This window comes from Dendrobates tinctorius, unplaced genomic scaffold (genome assembly GCF_039654945.1).
Source record: "Dendrobates tinctorius isolate UK_male_01 unplaced genomic scaffold, ASM3965494v1 ptg000090l, whole genome shotgun sequence".
Taxonomy (NCBI): domain Eukaryota; kingdom Metazoa; phylum Chordata; class Amphibia; order Anura; family Dendrobatidae; genus Dendrobates; species Dendrobates tinctorius.
Genome location: NW_027361758.1, coordinates 14,188,606 through 14,214,919, shown reverse-complemented (window position 1 = coordinate 14,214,919; position 26,314 = coordinate 14,188,606). Strand labels below are relative to the sequence as shown.

General features: G+C 40.8%; 1 protein-coding gene across 3 annotated transcripts; it reads left to right on the top strand.

The window, feature by feature from the left end:
* The first annotated feature begins 6 nt into the window (after positions 1 to 6).
* On the top strand, positions 7 to 20,342 carry LOC141098383 (scavenger receptor class B member 1-like). 3 transcript variants are annotated; one of them, XM_073586137.1, is made up of 5 exons: positions 7 to 142; positions 7,927 to 7,978; positions 8,141 to 8,287; positions 12,468 to 12,590; positions 16,594 to 20,342. In XM_073586137.1, exons 1-4 carry the CDS (start codon positions 84 to 86, stop codon positions 12,588 to 12,590), a joined length of 381 nt encoding a protein of 126 aa, XP_073442238.1. In that variant the 5' UTR covers positions 7 to 83; the 3' UTR covers positions 16,594 to 20,342. The 3 variants fall into 3 exon arrangements, with proteins under 3 accessions (XP_073442238.1, XP_073442239.1, XP_073442240.1); XM_073586138.1 differs by having other exon boundaries at positions 12,468 to 12,601; XM_073586139.1 differs by lacking the exon at positions 12,468 to 12,590.
* Positions 20,343 to 26,314: the final 5,972 nt, after the last annotated feature.

Here is a 26,314-nt window from a genome sequence, read left to right as displayed (position 1 = left end):
GCTGGAACACTTGAGCATTGTTGGCACACAATATCTAAAACTTTATTTTTTTTCTTGTCTCCTTGCAGCTCACTGGAATTCCCATGAATTGTTCAATCAAGATGCAGATCAGCTTATTAACGATGGGTGTCAGTGGTATTTCGTAAGTATTTATTGTTTTTTGCCCATGTCAGCGAGAATCTTAACTGTTCTATACAACATGTAGACTCAAATTAAACTCCAACAATTTAACTTTGTTTTTCTCTCATGAGACCCTTTTAATATGTTGTTAGACATGAAAGCAACATGGACCCTACTGCTTGACAGAAGGGAGGCGTTGAATTGACTATTTACACAAGTGTACAGAGTCCTGTCACTATGACAGGGCTCTCACTTTACATCTGACTTCTACCCCTGTCCGTCCCCCCCCCCTCCCCTCCCCTCCATTGTTAAAATGATCAAATCAGGCGGTTCTCCCCTCCCCAAGTGCAGCACCAGCTTGCTACTCTTGCCTCTGACCTGACTGCAGCGGTGATGTGATAACTACAGTGCACATCACCACTTCAGCCAATGAGACTAAGTGAATAAGCTCGACGGCTTTGTTGATGTACACTGCATTTAAGTGATGCAGCACCAGTGGGACATCCATTCTAGCACCCATGGATACAAAGATAGCTTGCCATTTTTTTTTTTTTTTTTCCACTTTACCATCCTCCAAAGGCTCAATAGAAAGCGGTCAAGACAACGTGTGTGATATCACAGGAGTGAGCACCCTGCTTGCTCTCAAGTTTGCAATCTATAAAGAAATGGGTAGACAGTGCTTGTCATGTATGGTTCAGCAAGTTATTATATTAGGGCATTTGAAATAAGCAGCATGATGCAGTCACAAGCTAGTATCAAAGTACAGTTACCAAGTGCTATTAGGTGGATGGAGCGAGTTGACACATGAATAGGAGGGACCAGGTTTTGAGTAAAATTTATAAAGCGAGAAAAGGGGAAAGTTGGGTTGGTGAATTTAGATGAAGATGATCCTATCTAAAGACGTGTCTTTTTTTTTTTTTTTTTTTTTTTTTTTTAAAGCGTGATGACTAGGTATTAGTTGGATCGTTTGGGGTAGTACATTCCATGAAACTGGGGCAGCACGAGAGAAGTATTGAAGGTGGGAGGTTCAGATTATGAAGGATGTTAGTCTTCGATCAGTTGCAAAGCATAGAGCTCTGGTAGGTTGGTGGACTGAGATGGAGGAGATATAGGGTGGTGCAGAACTTTGTGTAGAGCTTTGTGGGCAAGTGCGAAGATTGTATTCTGTAGTAAATGGGCAACTGTACAGTGACTGGCACACAGGGTTAGAGACATCTGTGTAGTGTCTAGTGAGAAATACAACCTTGGCTGCCACATTCAGGATAGATTGTATTGGAAAAAGTTTTGGTTAGTGAGACCGATCAGTAGGGAGTTCCAGTAGTCCAGACGAGAATGAATAAGAGCGACCAGTGAATGTTTGCAGTTTCAAAGGCAAAAAAAGGTCTGATTCTTGAGAGAGTGATTGATTAGGATGCAGATAATGTGAGCGATTGGATATCTTCTGTCTGTATTACATTAAAGGCATCACTGCTGCATCGCTCATTACACCGGCACAGTCCTGTACATATTCTGGAGTACAATACATTAGGTAACAGCAGAACAGTGATTGCAGCTCTGGGTGTAACTGTACTATAATACACTAGATGGTGGCCCGATTCTATCGCATCGGGTATTCTAGAGTCTCTGTTAAAATAAAAAATAGTTATATACTCGCCTTCCGACGGCCCCCGGACTCTGTCCCGCCTCTCACCACGCTCCCAGCATCTTCCAGTCCCAGTAATGCTTAGCGAGAAGGGCCGGAGATGACATCACTCTCAAGTGAGCGCGACCTTATCAGTGGTGGTTCGCGCAAAGCATTACTGGGACTGGAAGATGCCGGGAGCATGGAGAGGAGGGAAAGAGTCCGGGAGGCCGTCGGAAGGTGAGTATATAACTATTTTTTATTTTAACAGACTCTAGAATACCCGATGCGATAGAATCAGGCCACCATCTAGTAGGGAATAAAGTAAAGCTTGTGACAAATAGAACAAAAAGACAGAGAGTGTGCTGCTTGGGAGTTACGATTGAATAGTCCAAGTCAATTGCATTAACTGGTAGAAGTCTGTTACTAGAGGGAGGAAAGACAAGACATTCAGTTTCAGTTAATGAGAACACGTTAGACAGTGTATAGACAATCCCTGGTATCTTGTATTTAGGTAGGAGTAATGTCAGGAGAGGTGTATCATTGAATGTAATCAGCATATAGATGAGGAAAGATTTCAGGTTATGAGGAAAGGTTGCAGGATTTGGGAATGTTTACCTTGCAGAAGAGAAGACTGAGAGGAGACTTAATAGCTGTCTACAAATATCTCAAGGGCTGTCACATTGTAGAAGGATCATCTTTATTCTCATTTGCACAAGGAAAGACTAGAAGCAATTGGATGAAACTGAATGGGAGGGGAGACAGACTAGATATTAGAAAAAAACTTTGACAGTTGGTGATCAATGAGTGGAACAGGCTGCCACGGGAGGTGGTGAGTTCTCCTTCAATAGAAGTCTTCAAACAGAGGCTGGACAGACATCTGTCTGGGATGATTTAGCGAATCCTGCTTTGAGCAGGGGGTTGGACCAGATGGCCCATGAGGTCCCTTCCAACTCTACCATTCTATGATACTGGAAATCAAATCTGATGGTTTGTCCAATAATGGCAGTATATCAGGAGAAGAGAAGGGGCTTAGGACTGAGCCTTAAGGAACCCCAACAGGAATGGGAAGACTAGAGGAGTAAGAACTGACAAGATACCGTGAAGGAGCGGTCATATAGGTAGGATGAGAACAAAGTTTACAGTGTCCTTGAGGCCGATAAAGCAGAACATCCTGAGGAGGAGCTTTGTGGTCCAGTGTCGAATGCTGCAGAGAGATCCAGCAGAATCGGCATACTAGTGGCCATTAGATTTAGCGGTTACTATGTCGTTAGACTTTTGTGACGGCAGTTTAAGTAGTGTAAAGCACACAAACCATTGCACTACATACACCAACCCTGCCTTAGGACACAAGCATATCATTAACACAAAACTAAAGATTAAGAAACAGCCACAAGACGGATTTCATCAACCAAGGTATAATTTTATTCAGTATACTGGCGCCGACCTGACACATAAAATTTTTTATTATTTCTATAGCGCCGACATATTCCGCAGCACTTTACACTTCAGAGGGGACTTGTACAGACAATAGACATTACAGCATAACAATGACATAGATCATAACAGATACCAAGAGGAATGAGGGCCCTACTCGCAAGCTTACAATCTAGGAGGAAAAAAGGTAGACACGAAAGGTGGGTGGTACCAATTGCCCTGATTGTATGGACTACCCATAATGTTAAGTGTGTAACAGTACAGACACAGAGGGCTAATGGATGCATAAAGCATGTGGGAACATGATGCGGGGTACCTGGTTATGGTAAAAACTTTTGGCTGTGCCACACAGGGATAGATTAGGTTAATGTGCTAAGGCGGTAGGCCACACACTTGTGTGTAGGTTACTATGAGTAATCCTGCTTACAGGTTCCCTTTAAGGGAAGGGCAGAGGGCAGAATGCTACATGGGCTCCAGTGCATGAGTTGGTTATCATGGACCCAGGCAAGCCACAGTAGCAGCAGTCCCAGTCGGTGAACTTCATGAATTTCACCATTTAGGCCGCTTATTGTTTGTTAAACCACTAGGAGAGACCTAGGAAAGCTTTCGCTAAGAGGCGGAACAGGGAGTGTGCTATGCAAAAATCCACTGGAAGTGGACTTGCAGAAGGACCTCTGCTCTGATTACTAATGTTCCTGCCGATGCAAAGAAACCCCTGACTTTGCAGCAAGCCTTCAGTCCGTTATTAGATCTGAAGTTGATGGCTCCCTAAAAACCCTATTAAAGAAAGCAAAAAACTTCCCTGAGTTTTTTTTTCTTTCCTAACTGTGACTCCTCTTAATGTTTATCTCAAGGACCATATTCGGAGTCGTCGTCCTCATCCTCCTCAGACAGACCTGGGGGGCAGACCGTGTTTTCCAGTGGAGAACACTGATAAGCTGCTTAATTTTAAGCCCATTATGACATCAATGGGCTTGAAGAAGGAAAAGAAGGTTTAAATATCTTAAGGACATGTTGGGGAGGGTGATGTTAGAGGGGGGAAAAAAATGCACCTATCCGATGAATAGTAAAATCCAGGCACTCATTAGCAGTGTGTGGAGGAGACGACTGGTGCCTTGCCCTCGTCCTCAAAAAGGAGATGTCCTTTAGAGGTAAAAGATTTAGTTATGTGACAAGGTGCCTAGGATTGATGAGGTGCCTAGGATTGATGGTGTCGTATCCATATCCTCAAAGGTCAGCGCTAACCTTTGTAGATTCAGGGGTACTCGGGGACCTGTTGGATAAAAAGGTGGACACTAACCTAAGACCCACATAGGAAGCAACAATGGGGAGGTCTAACTTTGTTTTGACCGGTCAAATCCACACTATATTCTGGAAACTAAACCCATTCTGACTGAAGCTGATTCTAATGATAGAACTGTAGACCAACTGAGCTGCTTCATTTCATCCCATCCTGAACCTCAAAATATTAATCTGTTCTGGGATACCCTTAATGCGTACCTGAGGGGTTGCCTATTGTCTACAATCTCTTATATTAATCGAGTGACCTCAAAGGAAGATAATGAAATGGAACAGTGTTTGAAGGATTCAGAAGCAGCTTATATATCTAACCAGACTAACGAGAATAGAGTTGCATGGTTGACTTCCCATAGGTTATATTCCCAATATATGGACACCAAATCTAAACGTAAACTTTTTATATTTTTTTTTATTTTACCCATCAGTCCTATTTTGAGCTGGAGAACCAGTCAAGTAAATTTTTGGCCATTTTGGTGCGTCAGCACAACACATTTAATACTATACTTCAAATTCAGAAGCCAGTTAACTCAATAGCTACCTCAACTGAGGATATACTCCACTGCTTCTGTGACTATTATAAAACATTATATACCTCAAGGAGCGGTTATGATATTCTAGAGTGCCTGAGTTATTTATTGAACCTAGAATTCCCCATATAAGACCCTACTCAGCGGGCCCTTTTGGACGCTGATTTTACTGTAGAAGAAATAGAGGGTGCTATGATTGATATTGCCTCCGGGAAGGCTCCTGGACCGGATGGGTTCCCTATTGAGCTTTACAGAAAATATAGGGATATATTAGCGCCACTTTTAAAGGTGTTTCAGGGGATATGGGGGGGGGGGGATATATGCCTGACTCCTTTTATAAGGCTAATATAATTGTACTTAAAGAGGGGAATGACCCCCTTGAATGTGGATCATACCGCCTCATATCGTTGGTAAATGTAGACTATAACATTTTTACTAAGGTCCTGGCCAATAGACTGAACTCTGTAATACTGGATCTTATACACCCTGACCAGACTGGCTTTATGCCTGGTAAGAGCACTTCTATCAATATCAGACGGGTTCAGGCAGTGGTTCAATACAGATTTTTGGTACCGGGCAATAATTGGGCGTTGGCGTCGTTGGACGCGGCTAAGGCCTTTGATTCTCTTGACTGGCTTTTTATTTGCATGTCTATGGAAGTATGGTTTTAATGATAAATTTCAGAGGTGGATCAGCGTGATATATGCAAAACCCAAAGCTCGTATAATTATAAATCGGTGTCTGTACCATTTTCTGTCTAGAGGGACGCAACAGGGGTGCCCTCTTTCCTCAGCCCTTTTTGCCCTTGCGATTGAGGTGTTAGCAATACATGTAAGGTCTTCTGCAAATATTAAGGGTACTAAAATAGCAGGTCGTCTAGATACTATCGGCTTATATGCTGATGATATGGTGATATTCATGGATAAAACAGGAGACGTTATCGTATGTGATCACTACCATTGATAAATTCAGTAAATATTCAGGATTATATATTAACTGGGAAAAATCCGCCTTGTTGCCCCTCTCTTGCAGCTCAGAGACCCACCTTGGCGCCTTTGTTGCCTATAGTGTCCCATTTCAAATATTTAGGCATTAATATACCGAAAAAGTGAACTTGATCTACAACTAAACATCCTTCCACCATTGGATCTAGTTAAGCTTGAATTTGCATCTTGGGGTAAACTTCCGTTGTCTGTCGGTGACCATATAAATTTAATGAAGATTATTTTTCTCCCTAAGTTCAGTTATTTCCTTCAACATAGCGCGGTGCTGATCCCTAAATCCTTCTTTACGAATTTAAATTCTCTAATCACTACTTTTATAAGGGGGAAAACCAGCCCCAAGCTTAAACTATACCTTACAAAGGCCCAAGCAGAAGGGTGGGGTGGCACTGCCGGATTTCTAATTATACTATCTGGCCTGGCAGATTAAGGCTCTGAGTAGATGGATGCCTGATAGTCACTTATCTAACCCTGAAAGTAATTTGGCCAATGCTGCAAGAGTCGACTGCCTGCTGGGTTTTCTAGAAGCGGATAAACTTGGTGTCCCTTGGTTACTACCTTTACTTCAATTAGCGAGGTCAGTTTGGAGACAAATTAAAAGGGTATTCCGCTTTGGGGATATTATAGCTGAAATGCCACTGTGGGATAACCTTTATTTCCCGGTGTTGTTGAATCACCCGTCCTCTGAATTCTGGACTTTACATGGGGTCTCCTCGGTCAGGGACTTGTATGAACAGGGTATCCTAATGGCCTTCGAAAAAATTCAATCTAAACCCAATATTCCGAGGTTTTCTCAATTTTTCTGCTACCTTCAGCTTAGATCAGCTTTCCAGTCACAATTGCGCTCTATGGGTGGACCCCAGTCTATCTCGTCCTTCTCTTTAATAGGCATCCTTAAGTCACAAGGACCCCCAGGGTTTAATCTCTACCCTATACAAGTATATGCTATCTGTGGGAACTGGCTCTGCAATAGTGGCAATCAGGAGGAGGTGGGAAGGTCTTATTCCTGATGCTCAGGATGAGGATTGGGAGGAGGTATCGATTGATCAAATTTGTAAGGCTGCTACCTGGTCCTCACTAAACACCACCTTTAGGGGCCCGTCACACATAGCGAGATCGCTGATTTTGTGATGCAACAGTGATCTCGCTAGCGATCTCGCAGTGTGTGGCACGTATCAGCAACCGCACGCCCCCCCCCCCCCCCGCCCGCCCGATATTGCTGATCGTGCCGGAATGTCCTGGGCCATTTTTTCATCATTGGTCTCCCGATGACCAGCATGCATCGCTGCGTGTGGCAGCGGGAGGCCATCGATCAGCGAGCTCCCAGCGCTGTAAGCAGACGATGGGAGCTGGTATCCAAGGTAAATATCGGGTAACTAAGCGCCCGCAGTGCTTAGTTACCCACTGTGTACCTTGGATACCAGCATGCTCGCGCTGGGAGCTGGTATCCAAGGTAAACAGCAGGTAACAAAGTGCCGCGCGCGCTTAGTTACCCGATATTTACCTTTGATACCAGCTCTCGGCGCAAGTACGCTGGTATCCAAGGTACACAGCGGGTAACTGAGCGACACGCGCACTTAGTTACCCGATATTTACCTTGGATACCAGCGTCCTCGCTGGTCCTGATCGCTGGTGTCTCTGCCCCCCCCCTTATCACCATATAGGTGTGCACTATATATTGGGTGTTTTTTATGATGTGGTGTTGGTTATGTATGTAACCTGGAGGTCCTCTCATGCTCTGTAACTCAACTGACGTGGAGGTATTGTACCACCCTTTATTTCAGTAGGTTTCCTGTCCTTGCGGGGCAGGTCCTTTTCTCAGGTGTGCTTTCATTGGTTTTGGAAATAACAGCTACCAGTAAGTAACCTTGGTGTTTTTATTTAGCGATAAAATATAATCTTGTAATCTGCTTTATTGTAGGATAACTGGGAAGATTAAGCCTGTAATATTTCCAATCCTGTGGTTTTCTGAGGTAGGAAGTTTTCTTTAATTTTTTTTTATATTGATTGGGTGTGGCCTGCTGTTTCAACATAGCCTTAAAGAAACTTTTCAATTAACTTTCATCTTTTGACAACTTTAAGTCAGAGAGGGTGATGATTCTCCATCTTGTATAATTTTGGTTTGTTTTCTACAGAGTGGCTATCTTGATGGTCCAGTGTATAATACTTATTATAATACCCTGATTGTCCTCCCTATGGTACTTGATTATCTACAATACATCTTCATTGCCTTGGGCCTATGTTTTATACTGGTTGCAGCGGTTCTTCCATTTGTAAATCAGGTAAGAAACTGGAATGCCTTAACGGCAAAGGAGGGTCTTTTACAATGTTTTGCCTTTGTTGTACACGTTTTGAGGTTGGTGAGACAATTGAAAAACAAAACTGCAATTCTGGTCTGTCACCGTATAAGGGTAAAATCATATACCTGCACGCCCCTTGGGCCATGTGAAGTGGTGCTTTAAATAGCACTTAAGGCAGTGTGGTGTGTTGTGTGTTTTTTTTTTTTTTTTTTTTTTCTCTCTTAAGCACTGGAGTGGTGTCACTAATCAAACTTTCCTGCACTTCGTTTCCTACTTAGCAACTGCCATCTTCATCATATTTTATCGTCGTCACTCTGGTCGGTGTTCTGCAGGTTGTGATCTGCTAGATCGTTCCAGTGTTTGCACAGCTCTGATCTGAATTTTCCCACTCAATGTAAGTTTATGCAAACCAGAACATGGCTCTTGTAGACTTTGACCGGAAGTCAGAGGTAACGGTCACAAGCTCCAGTCACAAGATGGCGGCACCAGGATGACCTGAAAATGGCAGCTAGTATGCTACTAGTGTCTGGGAACTTGGATTAGTAGCACCACTCAGCGCTGAAATGAAATAAACAAAATGCTGGAGTGGTACTTTAAGAAGTTAATGGCAATGATCGGAGCTTGGCACCATACAATGCTGTTATTATGCAGATCTCAACTGCATAGTAGAGCAAGCCCCTGTTACGCACGTCGAAGTGGTTATCACTCCCATAGTGAAAAGTTGATGACCAATTTGCTAAAAGACTACACAACATACTGGAATGATGGACCATATTACTGGAGCAGAGGGTTGCAGAATTAAAAAAAAAAAAAAAATGGGTGTAGATCTAAAATGAATGATTTTAGTATTGAAAGTCAATTTCAGAAGATCATTGGTCTATATAACACACACAAATCTAACGATGGGTGGCAGAATAGTCAAGAAACCGGATTACAAACTGAGGGGAAATGATGTAAGGTGAGAAATTTTAGCAATGTAAACTGTGATAACTTTAAAGCTCTAGCTTCTATGCAGACTTTTTTTTTTTTTTTTTTTTTTTCTCCCCCTGAACAGCCACATGGCATGCGGGATTCAATGGTCAATTTGAAATGTAAAACCCCTTTCAACAAATGCTCTGGAAATAAATCTCTTAATTTTTGCACATGTCCTAACTGCGCCTATGGTTGACAAATTTAAGCAATATATGGCATCCATACAAAATAATGTCTCTTTGTAAACTAGTCAGCGCAAAAGCTTCTGTTTACAAAAGTGAGCAATAGCAGATAAGCACTTGTAATGTTTTGTGCGCTAAACCTCAGACCTAAATGTCATTGGTCCTTTTTGCTTAAGGCTGTGTGCCCATGATGCGTTTTGTTAAGCGTTTCCGCAGCGTTTGCGCCGAATCAGACGCTGCAGAAACGCTTAAAGGATGCATCAAATTAATTAGCATGCGTTTTTGGCTTTTTGTGCCAATGCATGCGTTTTTAACCGCTCAGGAATCGCTTAGCGGCTAAAAACGCAGCATGCTCATTAATTCCCGCATTGCTGAGCATTTTTAGCCATCCCCAATGTTCCCAGAAATCGCGTGTCAAAAAACACGTCAAACGCGCGGCTTTTTGACAAAAAACGCGCAAAAGACGCGCGGTTTCTGGGAAAGGGGATTCTTATCCTGAGCGTTTAAAAACGTTAACGTGGGCACATAGCCTTAAAGTGGTTTTTCCATCAAGCCACAGTGGGTAGGGAAAATTTTCAGACCGCTTTCAATTTTTCACTTTGTTTCATTGCAGCCATTTAATAAATTCCAACAAGTTCATTTTTTTTCTCATTAATGTACACTCTGCACCCCATCTTGAGTAAAACAGAAATTTAGAAATTTTTGCAAATTTATTAAAGAAAACCTGAAATATCACATGGTCATAAGTATTCAGACCCTTTGCTCAGACACTCATATTTAAGTTCATTGCTGTCCATTTTCTTGTGCTCCTCCTTGAGATGGTTCTACTCCTACATTGGAGTCCAGCTGTGTTTAATTAAACTGATAGGACTTGATTTGTAAAGGCACACACCTGTCTATAGAAGGCCTCACAGCTCACAGTGCATGTCAGACCAAATGAGAATGAGGTCAATGGACCTGGCCAAGGAGCTCAGAGACAGTCCAGCCAAACTGAGCAATCTTGGGAGAAGAGCCTTGGTGAGAGAGGTAAAGAACACCAAGATCACTGTGACTGAGCTCCACAGATGCAGTAGGGAGATGTGATAAAGTTCCACAAAGTCAACTATCACTGCAGCCCTCCACCAGTCGGGCCTTTATGGCAGAGTGGACCGACGGAAGCCTCTCCTCAGTGCCAGACAAATGAAAGCCCTCATAGAGTTTGCTAAAACAAAACACACAAAGGACTCACAGACTGAGAAATAAGATTCTCTGGTCTGATGAGATGAAGAGAGAACTTATTTTGGTGATGATTCTAATCGGTATGTGTGGTGAAAACCAGGCACTGCTCATCACCTACCCAGTACAATCGCAACAGTGGAACATGGTGGTGGTGGCAGCATCATGCTATGGGGTTGTTTTTCCTGGATGAAAACCTCTTCCAGAGTGCTCTGGACCTCAGACTTGGCCGAAGGTTCACCTTCCAAACAGGATAGTGACCCTAAGCACACAGCTAAAATAACAAAGGAGTGGCTTCAGAACAACTGTGACCATTCTTGACTGGCCTAGCCAGAGCCCTGCCCTAAACACAATTGAGCATCTCTGGAGAGACCTGAAAATGGCTGTCCACCAACGTTCACCTTCCAACCTGACAGAACTGGAGAGGATCTGCAAGGAAGGAATGGCAGAGGATCCCAAAATCCAGGTGTGAAAAACTTGTTGCATCATTCCCAAGAAGACTCATTGCTGTACTAGTTCAAAAAGGGTGCTTCTACTCAATACTGAGCAAAGGGTCTGAATACTTATGACCATGTGATATTTTATTTTTTAATACATTTGAAAAATGTCTACATTTGTTTTGGTTTTTTTTTTTTTCAGTCAAAATGTGGTGGAGTGTACATTAATGAGAAAAAAATGAACTTTTTTGAATTTACCAAATGGCTGCAATGAAGCAGAGTGAAAAATTGAAAAGGGGTCTGAATACTTTCCGTACCCACTGTATCTGTCCAGTTTAGATTTAAAAATATAAAAAAAAAAGCAGGCAAACAGGTTTTTTTCCCCTTAACCAATGATTTGTATGTAGCTTTTCTTTAAAAGCAGCCAAGGAACAACCTCCAAGTCACTCCATTAGTGCTCTGATCTTTGGGCAGTTTTGCAACTGCCTGAGCGCGTTTCCTCCTCTGTTCAGATTATTTCCCTCTTTTTCCCCTACACATTTGCCTTTTCAGATTGGCTGCATTGTACAAAGCCATGTCTATCACGGATTCATCAGGAAGTCTGTGCATGAAGATATCATTTGTATTATAGCAAGGGCAGAATGCTTCTAGAATGAACTACCGTATTCTACCATTAAATTGATGAACTGCCACACATCTGCTTGAGGTCTTATGTACATCAGTTTGAGTCTCAAAGTTAGCTAGGTTGGAAATTAGCTCATTACAAAAGATTTGAAGCTTCTGAGTTGCTCTGTTCTTTGGATAAAAATTTCATAGCTTTCATGCAGTCATATCATTGTCTTTCATTCCCTTGCATGTCATATTTTACTATGGAACTGTATGCACTTTAATGTATGTGTAATTACTTCTGCTGCAGAGAATCATGTATACGTTGCATATTTCCTTGCCACAATACTAAATGTACTAACTTTATATTTCCAAATGAGTGAAAATTAATTATGCATTTTTTTTTAACGCTTAACCCGTTTGTCATGACCAAATTTCCAAAGAACTTGCAAGAATGATACAAGCATTTTCTTTATAAAAGGGTGAATTCTGCTTTCTCCACCAGTAAATAACTTTTTTTTTTTTAATTTATTTTAACTCTCAGCTCTTCTGAAAAATGAGTATTTGATTTTGATTCTTTAATTTAAAGCACAGTTTGCTAATTTTAATATAATAGTTCTAGTTGTGTAGTAATCCAGTCAAGCCCATTTGCAGAAAAGCATTTGGTAGTTTCTACTTTAACATTTTTATAGCTAACCTGTGTCGCTTGCCCATCATTGTATGTTAAAAACTAGCCTAATTATTTTTTAGGACAAATTCTGCTTATTTTGGATTAGTAATAAAAAGTTTGATGAAAATTATGATATCACTAAAGCTCAAAAAGAAAAGTTGACTGCTTCTAATGGAACTGTGCTACTGGAAGCCAAATTATAGGTGCGTACAAGGTAAAGTGTGTGGAGGTTTTTTCTTTTTTTTTTTTTTTTTCTTTTAATTTTGTGTAGTTAAAAGAAGGCAATAGAAAACTTCTTGTATTGTAATATAAATATTTTACAGAATGATATATGATGGTCTAAAAAAGGGCATCTTCCACTAATATTTAACCCTAATCTAGATTTGTATATTGCATGCCTCACACTTTGTCTACAGAATTTGTCTGGATTATGTATCATCCTTGCGCAGTGTTTGTGAGCAGTATTGTTAACTGCTAACCATGAAGATCAGCTATATCTAAGCCAGGGATGGCGTCACCAAACGGCACACCCGGGCAATTGTCAGGGCCCTGGACGAGCTGGGATCTCACTCGCCGTTGGGAACACCAGCACGATATGGGACCTGTGAGTCGAGGGAGCCTGGTGTCAGCGCTGGCACCAGTCCCTGCGCAAATACTTTCCTTCCTTCCTGTTCCACACTGCTACTGTCTCTTCCGCGTCTTCTGACTCTGACGTCTCAGGCAGAGGGTGTGATTATAGAACTACAGCGAGCCCTGTGCCGAGCAGTGCAGAAAGTCAGAAGATACAGAGGCGACTTGTGTGGGTTTTTTTTTTTTTTTTTTTTTCTTCTCCTTGTATCTGGCACTATATTAGGCCCATTATATACTGAATGTGTAATGAGAACAAAAACAAAGAGCGCAAAATGTGTGAAACTTGGTGATTTAGTGGATAATCAAACGGGCCAAGTGGCCACTCACCTAATGGGGTTGTGCACCTATGCACAACCCCAGTTTGCGCTTGACGGGATGATCCCTGGGGACTGTTGGAGACTGCCATGCAGAACCGCTGCTGGCCAGCACTTCCAGGTTATGGTCATGGTCACGTGATTTGGGAACAGAATACGTGCCACCGCAGGTCCTTAGGCTGGGAAGTGTGGATCCAGCGTTGCCCGGACACCGCAGGTCCTTAAGCTTCACAATGGAATTACCGTATTTTTCAGATTATTTTGGGTGAAAATGGGGGTGCGTCTTTATAATTCGAATGTGTGCTGTAGAGGAGGGGGGGCGGCTCTGGAGTGGTGTCAGGGGGCTGGGGTGGTCTGGCTGCGGGCTGCAGAGTCAGCGGGTGGTCAGTGCTCCCGCTCATTAGGCTCATGTAATATTCACTGCACCCGTTGTCCATCACTTCAGTGTTGAAGCCGCGCCGAGTTGGTAGACAGGGGAGCAGCGCATATTACATGTGCCTGCACTCTCCCCCGCCCTGTTACTATAGTCACCTTCTGATGATGGCTCCGTGCTCCCAGCTCTCCCCTGGCTCTTCCTGTGTCTGTGCCAATAGGACCTGCGGTCACGTGACTCCCAGTGTGCAGCACTGCGGTAATGTGATGGAAGGTCCTGCAGCTACAATGAAATGCCTGCATGAGCAGCTCCTGGATGTCAGCAGACACAGGAAGAGCCGTGGGGGAGCTGGGAGCACGGAGCCATCATCGGAAGGTGAGTTAAATGTTTATTTTATCGTGCGTGCCCGCAGCACAGGGTGGCATATCCAGGATGGGATGGGGGGCCATATGTGTGTCAGCAGCACAGGGGGGCATATAATGGATGGGATGGGGGGGCATGTGCGTGTCAGCAGCACAGGGGGGCATATCCAGGATGGGATGGGGGGGGCCCATGTGCGTGCCAGCAGCACAGAGGGGCATATCCAGGATGGGATGGTGGGGCCATGTGCGTGCCAGCAGTACAAGGGGCCATATCCAGGATGTGATGGGGGTGGGGGGCATGTGCGTGCCAGCAGCACAGGGGGGCATATCCAGGATGAGATGGTGGGGGAGGCATGTGTGTACCAGCAGCACGGGGGGGGGCATATCCAGGATGGGGGGGGGCAATGTGCCAGTGTAGCAGCACAAGGGGGCAATGTACCCGGATGGGGGTTTAATAGATACCAGGATGAAGGACATACCGTATATATGATTTGTAAGACGGATACTGGCATAAGACAGACCCCCATTTAACATAAAAAGTTATTTTTCTTCAACAAATTTGGGGGTGCGTCTTATAATAAGTTGCGTCTTACAAAGCGAAAATATGGTAACTATGTTCGTAGCTGCTTCTGCCGCAAACCCTGAGAAGGAGGGATATGGAATGATAAAGGAAATTGTTGTAGCAGTCTATGGAGCGCTGAGATGAGGGAAAAATTTTGCACCACTTGATGAAGATAGTGTTATACTATCGAAACGTGTTGTGAAGATCGAAGCGTTAATAAAGGTTTGTTAACCAGATTACTGTCCTTACATTTATCCCTCAGCTCAGCGCTCAATAGGTCGCTACAATTATTTCCTTTTATCATTCTATACTGAATGGCGCATTATATGGGGCCCATTATATACTGTATGGCGCATTATATACTGTATGGCGCTTTATACTGTCCGGTCTAAAATGAAAAGTCTGCAGTCACTCTGATTGCAGCCTTTTGAATAATGGGTTCGTCGAATATTGCAAATACAGTATTCGCCAGCGATCGTAATATTGTGCTCAAGATAAATTTTGAGATGCCTTATACACTATAATACAAGTCTCCTAAGCGTACTTAATTGGAGAAAATGTTTGTGTTTTGTTTTTTTTTGTTGTTGTTTTTTTAACCCAAACTAATAAATGAGTTAATTTGAACTCCTAGGGTTTACCAGATTACAAAATATAAACAAATATCTGCATTTGCTATATTTTTATTTAAAAGATCAGTTTTTTTTAACAGTTGCAGTATCTGTTTCTCATATGGTGAACTTAACACAAATGCCATAATTTTTGTTCTGGTCCCCTCAATACCCCCAAATGAGATGGTATAAAAAGTGTTAAAAAATAATCATCTGCACTTCAAAATGGTACCAATAAAAACCACAACTAATGACCCAAAATAAAGCTCTTACTCAAAAAAATGGTGCCATAACTTTAGGTTTCCATCATTTGTGCTAACTTTTTATTTGCTATACCAAAAGTAGTGTTTTGTATTTAACAAAAAAAAAATCGCCCAGGAAAGTTACACAGGTTATTTTTTGCCTCACAATGTAAGCCAGAAACAAAACCTGAGCATTGGTTGCAGAATAGCAGATATACTGTTGCATTTTTTTTTTCTCCCAGTACTTTTTTTTTTTTTTTTTTTTGATGAGATAGTCTTGGAAAATGTTAAATCCTATATTTTTTTTTTTCCCTCGCAATCTTCCAAAAGCCAAAGTGTTAAATGTGAACTTTTTGGAGAGGTTAAAATCAAAAGCAAATTTACTGTGCCCTTTGCTAAAGATAACCCCTTCTGGTATACCGTTTAGAACGTTGGCATATGGTTTTCCATGTTCAGGACCTCCTCTCTTCAATGACTTCGACTTTGACCTTCATGCAGTTCAAAGATAATATCGAAGTCACGGATGGATCTGCTGCTGCTGTGACTGGGTACTTCATTTGAAAAAGGGGTGGCTCTCATAATAAAACTCCATTTATGCCAAGGCCGAAGAATAAAATTTTGTATGTGAATGAATGTTATGCATGCTTGAAATTAATTTTACTAACAAACTAAAGCTAATAGTTTTATTTTCACATTTGTTCATATCTATATTGCATGATCTAAATTTTGTTGTGCATTTCCTCAGTGTTTTTGTACCATACTTCATAATTGTCATCCTCCTGTAGAGTAATAAATTGCACACAATTATGGAGAAAGTCACGCATTTCTAGTCTACAGACCTTCATTTAGTGATGTTTATGTTGGTAGACCTAAGTTACATTAATCCTAGAGCCACTTTAAATTGGCAGTATTTGATCTGTATTGTGTTGTGGAAAGCCTTGATACAACCAGATTTAGATTAACCTCTGTGAGAAATTTTTTTACTTTTGCTTTATTTTTTTTAATTACAATTTTGTTCAGTGCTCAAATTTGCCATAGAAAAATTAGGACTGAAATGGTGCAGACCAGACCTGTAGCTTTTAGAAAGAACTAATCTGTGCTTTAATGTTTCACAGAAACGGGAGGAGATCTTGCAAGACACGGGTGAAATAACTCAAGCAGATCAATGTTCTGATGATGCAAAGCTTCTTGAAGATCCAGATTATGACTTTCCTCAAACCTGAGAATTCTCAATATCCGCTACAATGTACCACTCAAAGATCTGTTTTTAAGGGAGAGTTCTGTAACTGATACCCACTTATATGAACAGACATGACTTACAAACTGTGGTGAAATATCCAAAGAAGACTAGCGGAAACTCGCACCATCTCTACAGTCTGCCATAATGAACTCGTATGGTAGTGAGGGGGTTTCCACACATTCCATAGCAAAATATTAGAGGGTTATAAGGTCAATTATAATTACACTGTCTTATAGCCTACAGGCTCTTGCAGCCGCTACATAAATCCAGATGTATTGCCATCTCATTCACCTATTTGCTGAAGAACCATTGCAGTTTTTACTGCCATAAATCCTGGATGACAATTATACTTTCTGGAGAAAACTTTAAACACAATAATGAAGGTGCCCTTCTAAAGGACATGGTCTATAAAATGCTCTTGCAGCTCATGTCATGCAGAAATTGTGCATTCCATTTAGATCTGTGAAAATTAATGCACTGGGAACTGCACAATCTGTTTTCTTCTGCTCATTAAGACATGGCTCATCTGTCTGTGCCTTGTGATCAATAGGTCACCTCACTGATTAGTAGTTGCACTTATTAATGCTGCTATAACTTAAGCCATAACAAGTGCCAGTATAGTAGCTGTTTACTAAAGCTAGAAACCCCCTACCCTCTTCAGAACGTTTCATGTTTTCAGTATTAAGAGAATCTGTTTGTCGTCTTGAGTGTTGTTGCCAACCTTCATGTGGGAACAGTTGTCCCTAAATAAACCCCTTGAGGAAAAGGTGACATAATGCAACACTTGATGTCCAAGTCGCAGAATAATATCAAAGCTTTGTGTCTCGGTTGACTGTCCTTTAATCATCCAAGCTGCCCTGTGTTGTTTACTAAGCACTTATCTCCCTTTCTTAGGATAATCTGCGCTTATGTCACAGTATTTGTTTGAGGTTTCACGTTTGATACAAGGCCACGAAAATAGTTTTATGATTTCATTTTTTGCATCACAGCTTTGCTCCTCGGTATTGCACTGAACTTCTCAAGCAATAATTGCTACAAACATCTCAGGGTCAGGTTTGCCCTATAAGGCTACATTCACGCCTCTACATTAGTCCAGATTCGTATCACGTTCGGACAACACGCTTGTAACTCTGTTGGGATTTCCCTCTGTTCACATAGAACTCCCTCCAAAACCAACTGAGGCAGTCACTGTGTACCATTTTACCTCTGTTCAGGCGTGTGTGTGTGTTTTTTGTGTTAGATGGGTACAAATGCATGTGAAACTGATTTTGTGGTTGCCTGAAGACAGATGCTGCTGGATTGGAGGTAAACAAGTACAAAGTGACCAGTCCAAATCCCATTTTTCAAGGATACAGACAGAATAACTGACTGAGCCGCAGCTGTGTGGCCTGAATGTGTAAGGCCTGTTTCACACTTCCGTTTTTTCAAATCCGTCAAAATCCGTTGTTTTCCGTAAAAAAAACGGATCCGCCATTTTTTGCAGGATCCGTTTTTTTTGTCCGATAGACTTCCATTACGGTTACCGCGGATCCGTCAAAAAAACGGATCCGTTTTTAAAAAAACGGATCCGTTTGCATCAGTTTCCGTCAAAAAAACGGAAACGGATCCGTTTGGCGGACACAAAAACGGAAGTGTGAAACAGGCCTAAGGAACACACTGCTTAATGGTTCATTAAAGGAAATCTGAGGTAAGCAAAATAAAAAAAAATTTTTTTATGGTTTTCCTACTTGTGACGTTGTCTGATCCTGCAATATGGCTTGCGACTAATAATAGAGGTGTCAATGCAGCCCACCTAGTCGGCATAGTATAATTTTACTCTGTCCAAAATTCTACAAGAGTGCTATAATCCTATGCCCTCACCCTATTCCTATAGTGTGTTTTTTTTTTTTTTTTTTTTTTTTTTGGAATCCTTTAGAACCTAGGTGTTTTTGCACAGAAAAGTCCTACAATACACCAAATGGTGAATTCATTATTATTTTTTTTTTAATGAAATGGAACCCTGGTGCCTTTTTTATATATCATTGTTAAAAAATAATTTATAAAATGGCTTAAATGTAAATTATATTGATGTAATTCATACATGTGTATATGTGACTGAATATAAATATGTAAAAAAAAAAATTCTATTTTACGGCACAAAACCGATCGTGCTTTTATGTATGAAATGTATGCTTTACAAAACACTGGGCTTTCTTCCCTCCCATCAAATGTATCATGTATTGATTTTAGGTTAGTTTAAAGGCGGTTGTCCAAGTTTCTTAAATGGGTAAAATTGCAAATGTGAAAAAGCAAGCAATTTTGCAAATTACTACTTAAACATGTTCTCCATTCTCCATAACAGAGGGTCTTTTTTAATTTGATATTTTGCCGCTTGTAGCAGAGTAAACGGGACTTTGCAGCAGCCTATCCATAGTGGTCAATCCCCCAAGAACTGAGCACAACACTTAGAAGCATGTTACCAGCTCCATAGCAAAAGAAGCTTTTGTGACGCTGAGTGAATCGCTGCAATCTGCCAGCTTCAGTGTCACAGCATTCTACTCTTCCTAAGGCAAAGCTGCTTTTCCTCGCATCTTCAGAGTGTGCATAGTTTTGGTATAGCGATGCAACCATGTCATTGAGCCAATATGTGAATTATCAGAAGTGTATTGCTTACCCCAGCAAGCAGGAAGAGCAGCCAGGAGACTGGAAATCGGTTGTTTGAAAGACTTTGTCCCAAGTTCAATCTTCAGATCGAATTTGCAGGTTCTAACACCATTACTTTTGGGACACTGATTAGTGAAGTAATTGATCACCATATGCTGGTCTGGTGCTCTACTAAGGATACCTGTCAGACCAGAGAATATGATAAATTGATTACCTGTACTTATGTCTGTTCACTGATACACTGCCCAGCCCACCCTTTCATGTAATCCTGTTTAAAGGGGTATTCCTTTCTCTAAGGTTAGAGATTCCCATGTGTAATAGTAATATTAGCAAATATCTCCAATTAGGAATGTAGTATAGTTTTTCTGATTTGTCATGTCTGTCCTCGTGCAGGTATTACAGGACCTTAGGGATCCATGGCTACAACCACTAACAACTAGCTGTCACTATATAAGTGGTCGTAACCATGGATACCGAAGGTCCTGCAATACCTGCACATGAGGACAGACATGGCGAATCAGAAGAACTATACTACATTTCTAGCTGGATGTATTAACTAATATTACACCTACTACATATTGGGATAGGATCTTGGAGATGCCACTTTAACGTTACCTGACTGGGCAAAATCTGGATTACAGAAATACATTCTTTGAAAAAAAAATCAACTTTGTTTGGGACTTTAAGGTCCAGTTCACAGTTTAATAACTTTGCGACTGCATAAATAAAAACTTTTCATATTGACTGAAATGGTCACTTTTAGATTGGGCTGTGTTTGCAGAACACATTAAAACCTGCACAAGCTGTACTGTTGTGCTTTTTTAGCACTGCATCAACACTTGTTGAAAGTTTCTATTTGTAGTTTTACCCTTTGTCTCGCTGTTCTGCAGGAGGTGCTACGTGTACTTTTCGCACTGCAGATCATACTGTAATCTTTGTTCTATGTTCATATCACAGTATAAATGGAAGTTTAAAAAGTCATGACTTTCCTGTGGTCCTTTTGTTTAACATAATTTAATCTAATATACTTAAATTTTACATTTTTTCATGCCTGAGAAAGAAATAACATTGTCCAGGTGCAAATAATTGAAGGTAGGACTTGAGAAACAACGGAGAGTTTGTGTTTCCATAAGGCTAGGGTCTTATCTGATGGTGCAAATCACACTCAAACTCCGAATCAGATCACACCATGTTCACACTGATCAATCAGATGAGAAGATGGAGAAAAATAAATTTCCAACTTCTCTACTGGGTCAGTCTGTGGAAATCTGAATGCAGTCCAATATTTTCCACGTACTCTTTGACTTGCATGGCTGAGTATGATCTGAATATAGGACCAAACTCTGGCATTCTGTAATTTTTTTTTTTTTCCCTTGTATAATTTTTTTGAGTTAAAGCTGTTTTCAGATGTCAATGAGGAGCCTTATGATGTCGGCTCATAATGCACTGGTTGGCTGCACATCTGACTCGAGCGTGATGGCTTTATTTCTATGAAGCTGTCATGCTCTGGTCAGGAGATGATCAGCTATCCCACGCATTGCGATCCAACGTTGAACTGATTATCACAGACATCTGCAACGGCTTTCCCAAAGACTGGCTCATCTGTGCTTGTATGTTTTCCATGGCAAAGCCTCCCGTGGAGAATCTGAGATGAGAATAACATTTAACCCCTTAGTGACCAAGCTAATTTTTACAATTCTGACCACTGTCGCTTTGAGGTCACAGCTCTGGAACGCTTCAATGTATCCCACTGATTCTGAGATTGTTTTTTCCTGACATATTGTACTTCATGTTAGTGGTAACATTTCTTCGATAAGACTTGCGTTTTATTTATGATAAAACGAGAATTTAGCAAAAACTTTGAAAATTTTGCATTTTTAAAACTTAATTTTTGTGCCCTTAAATCAGTCATGTAGTCATGTCCCACAATAGTTAACATTTTCCACATGTCTACTTTACATTAATACAATTTTAGAAATATAACTTTTTTCCTTTTTGTTTATGAAATTATAAGGGTTAAAAGTTGACTAGCAATTTTCTAATTTTTTAAAAAAAAAAAAAATTGCAAATTTTTTTTTTTTTTTTGGGACCACCTCACATTTGGAATTACTTTGAGAGGTCAGTATAACAGAAAATACAAACCAGTGACACTATTCTAAAAACTGAACCCCTCAAGGTGCTCAAACAATTCAAGTTTAACCTTTCTAGTGCTTCACGAAAACTAAAGCAATGTGGAAGGAAAAATGAAATTTTTTCACAAAAATTTACTTTAGACCCAAACTTTATTTTTACAAGAGCATCATGAGAAAATGGACCATAAAATTTGTAATGAAGTTTTTCCTGAGTACACCAATACCCCATGTGTGGGGAATTTCCACTGTTTATGCACATGGCAGAGCTCAGAAGGGAGGGAGCACCGTTTGACTTTTTGAATGCAAAATTGGCTGAAGTCAATGGTGGCGCCATGTCGTGTTTGGAGACCCCTGGTGTACTTAAACAGTGGAACCACCCCAATTATAACTCCATCCCTATCCCCCAACACTTGGCTGGAATCGATGGCAGGCAGCATGTTGTGTTTGGAGACCCCCTGTTGTGCCTAAACAGTGCAAACCCTCCAGTTATAACTCCAACCCTAACCCCAACAAAACACCAACCCTAACTGCAAAGAATGGAAAAAATTTAAAATATATATGTATTTTTATTATCTAACCAAGGGGGTGACTTACTATTTTTTCTTTTTATTTTGATCACTGTGATGGGACGCTATCACAGTGGTCAAAATGAACCAATTGGAAAAATCTCCTATTGTTGCTGGGTACCGGCCGGCAGATCTCGGCGGGCGCACTGTGCACGCAGCTGCCATTTTCTTCCAGGAAGCTGACGTGGTGGTCTGGAGCAGGAGGATCCGGGGATGATGGAGGTACTGGGGAGGTGGGGCTCGGGATGCTATTTCTCATCTGGTATGCTACATCATATAAATGTAAATTACTAAGGATATGGACCTCTTGTCTGGTGAAATTAATATTTTTTTACAATTCCATAGATTAAATGTTTTATCTAGCTATAAAGTTCGGCTTTAGACTGTTTTGGCCAGAGGCCAAAGGCCCTTGATTTTTATTTATGCCATTTAAGCATTTCTAGAATATGGATAGCATGGATATTTTCATTTGAGCTGGGAATACCTCTAAGTTGTCTTTAAGTATTAAGTATCAAAGATCCTATCCCAATATTTATTATTTTTTAAGTCTCTAATTAGTATAGTTTTTCTGATTTACTATGTCTTCCCTTATGAAGGACCTTTATTTTATTTATTCATTTATATAACGCCATTAAATCCACAACGCTTTACAGACATTATAAGCACCGATGGGGCTCACAATCAAAATTCCCTATCAGTATGTGTTTGGAATGTGGGAGGAAACTGGAGAAAACCCACGCAAACACGGGGAGAATATACAAACTCCTTGCAGATGTTGTCCTTGGTGGGATTTGAAGGACACCCAACGCTGCAAGGCTGCATTGCTAACCACTGAGCCACCGTGCCGCCACCCTTTATGTATCCATGGTTGTGACCACTAATAACTATCGAACTGTCACTATATCAGTGGTCATAACCATGGATACACAAGGTCCTGCAATGCCTCAACATGAGGAAAAGGACATGGGTAATTGGAAAAAATATACATTTGTAATTTGAGGACTTTTGCTAATATTTATTATAGCACCAACTATATATTGAGAGAGAATTTTAGAGGTGGGAATTGCACTTTTTACTGTACACCACATGGAAAACTGCTGCTGATCCGCAGGGCCAAATACGCTGCAGATCCGCAGCCAAATCAGCAACGTGTGCACATACCCTTAAGGTTACATCGGGGGCTTATCTACAGCAATAGAGGATGCTGTAGATAAGCCCCTGATGGCGGTGGCCGCATCTCATACGGGGAAAATGAGGTAACAGATTCCCTTTAATAGTCCTGATCATTTTACTGATCAAGAGGTGCCAAAATTTTACTCCTGCTGATTTTATGCTTGCGCCAACAATTTTTCATGCAATAAGGGCAATAAAGGACACTAATAATTTTAGTAACATGGATTTTAACACGGGTATTGTATGTATTTGGGTTGTGCTTTCAAGTGCTTGAATTAAAAGCATGAACCATGTAAAATCTTTATTTTGTAGCGTATACTGCAGTAAATTTTTCTGGAACATCGTATTTAGAAATTTTTCCTTGCAATCCCCGTATTCATTGAAACCATCATGTTACTGGTAATTGCTCTCTTTTTAGAAGATTATTTCTTTTGAGAACTTTTGGCTTTTGAGTTAATAAACATTTATCATCTTTTCTGCTATTGAGACTATTTGCTACAACAGCTGTTTTAACCCCCTTAACGACCGCTGATATGCCTTTTAATGTTGGTCATTAAAGGTACTTATTCCTCAGCACCGTTAAAAAGTAGCGTTGCGGAATAAGGGAATAGGTCCGTCGTACGGCTGTGATTTCCGTGGGTTTCAGCTTTATCAGACCCTACTGGTTTTGCGTCTGATTGGGGCCAATTTAAATACTGCTGTCAATTGCGACAGCGGTATTTCTGTTGTGATGTCCTCGGTATGGTTCTTGTGAGATCCAGCAATAAGCTATGTCTCACAGGCTGTCAGTGAGACACTTGACTGCTCTCATGCATTGTTGTACATGAGTACAGCATTGTATGAAAGCAGTGAACAGTGTAGTTTTTACATGTCCAACAATAAAAAAAGTGGAAATAAAGTGAAATAAAATATTTGAGTAAAAAACACAAATGCGCACACAAATCACTAAGATCTGTGTCAATGCTCAAAACGCAGCCTTTCAGATAAAACACATGAATATACAAAAAAGTACACATTGTTATCGCTGTGTTCGTAACGACCCGTGCTATAAAACTGGCACGTTATTTATTCCATTTAGCGAACACCATAAAAAATAAACACCCCAAAAATGAATATTCATCAAAGTGAATAAAAGGCGATCAAAAAGTCCTATGTAAAAAATGATATAAATGACCATGCTGAACTGTCCCGCAAAAAACAAGCTCTCATATGGTTTATTCGTCAAAAAAATTTTCAGCTCTCTGAATAGGACGATGCAAAAACAAATTCATTTTGCTAAGATATTATTTTTAGTGTGTAAAAATGGCAAATCAGAAAAAAAACTATATAAATCTGGTATCTCTGTAATTGTACCGACCCAACGAACAAATCTGTCTTATCATTTTTACTGCTTGGTGAACGGGGAAAAAAAAAAATGAATTGCTGGTTTTTGTTCATTCTGTCTGAAAAATTTTAATAAAAGGCAATCAAAACCTATTATGTACCCGAAACTGGTATCAAGAGAATCTGCAACTCGTCCTGCAAAAAATAAGCCCTCATACAGCTCTGTTCGCCAAAAAACTTAAGTTTACAGCTCTCAGAATATGAGGACAAAAAGACAAGTGTTTTGTATAAAAAAGATAGCCGCAAAACCTAAAACCAAAAAAAACTAAAATAAATCTGATATTGCTGTAATCGTACCAACTCGTAGAATAAATCCGCCTCATCGCTTATAAAGCTCAGTGAACAGCGCAAAAAAAAAAAAAAGACAGCAATACAAGAATAGTTCTTATTTGTTCATTCTACCTCCCAAAAGTCAGAATAAGGCTCGACTCACATTTATACTGGTCTCTTCACTGAACGCTTAAGTCTGGGTTTCCATGTTAATTCCCCAAAAACTGCAATTCAGACAAAACCCTGGATGGAACCACTCACTTATGAGGCAGATTGAGTCACTTTAAACATGTCGGTGTCCCATCATTATAGGCGTCTTTTTAGTGTAGATGACCACAGATCTATGAATGCGGACACCGCCGGAGCAGATGCCAATCTGAGTATGAAGTGTCTTCTGCCTCATGGTGGGTGGTTCCCATGGGGGTTTCATCTGAATCGCATTTTTGTGGAATCTACATGGAAACCACCACATAAGAGCTCAGCGTAGAACACACTGTGATGCCAGCCTTATTCTGGAAGGAAAAATATGTACCCCAAAAATGTTTACAATAAAACCCTTTATCCCGCGAAAAAACAGCCCCCACTCAGGTCCGTCATTGGTGTCTGGAACTATAGAGTAAACAAAAATAGGAAGCACACATAGGGTGTATCGTCTTTTAAGAAACCGCAATGAAATCCCCAATCAGTTAGACTCGCCTGCTATAGTTGTGTGAGTCACAACAAACTGGGAATCACTCCTAGATATCCGGTCGTCGCTGGTGTCCCGCTGGCAATAAACTGACCAGAAACACACATTCCGCAGCAGAGGTAACAGAAAAAATCCTTTAATGAGCCTACGCGTTTCGTGGCTTAAACCAGCCACTTCATCAGGGCCTCAGGAATAATCGCAAGTTTCAGATATATACAGACACAAATCATTACAAATACACCTTCCTTTGACATCATTTCCTGTGAAAACACCCACATATCATCTAGAAACAATTGTGTGTGTGTGTGTATATATATATATATATATAAAAAAAAAGCTGCTTATACATGCTATTATGCTCTAAAATCCAATAACATTTCATCAATATCGTCAAACCTTAATATACCAAAAAATATATCAAAAATTAAAAAATGTAAAATACGTGGAACCGAACCTGCCACATCAAACGGGCTCAAAAATATAATTCACATGCACTAACCCTCTAGACTACACCGAACTATAGAGGGTTTCCACGTTACTGGTAGAGCAAAGACTCGAAAACCTACATGGCTCCGGCCCCCTCAAAATCCAGTGAATTCTGCACTCCCAAATTCAAATGCCCCACTGTGTCTAAACCACAGTAAGAGGCCACATGTTTGGCATTATTGTAATGGAGAGATGGTACTTTATTTACGGGTGCGTATCGCCAGAAGCATAAGCTGGGTACAATGTGGCACTACA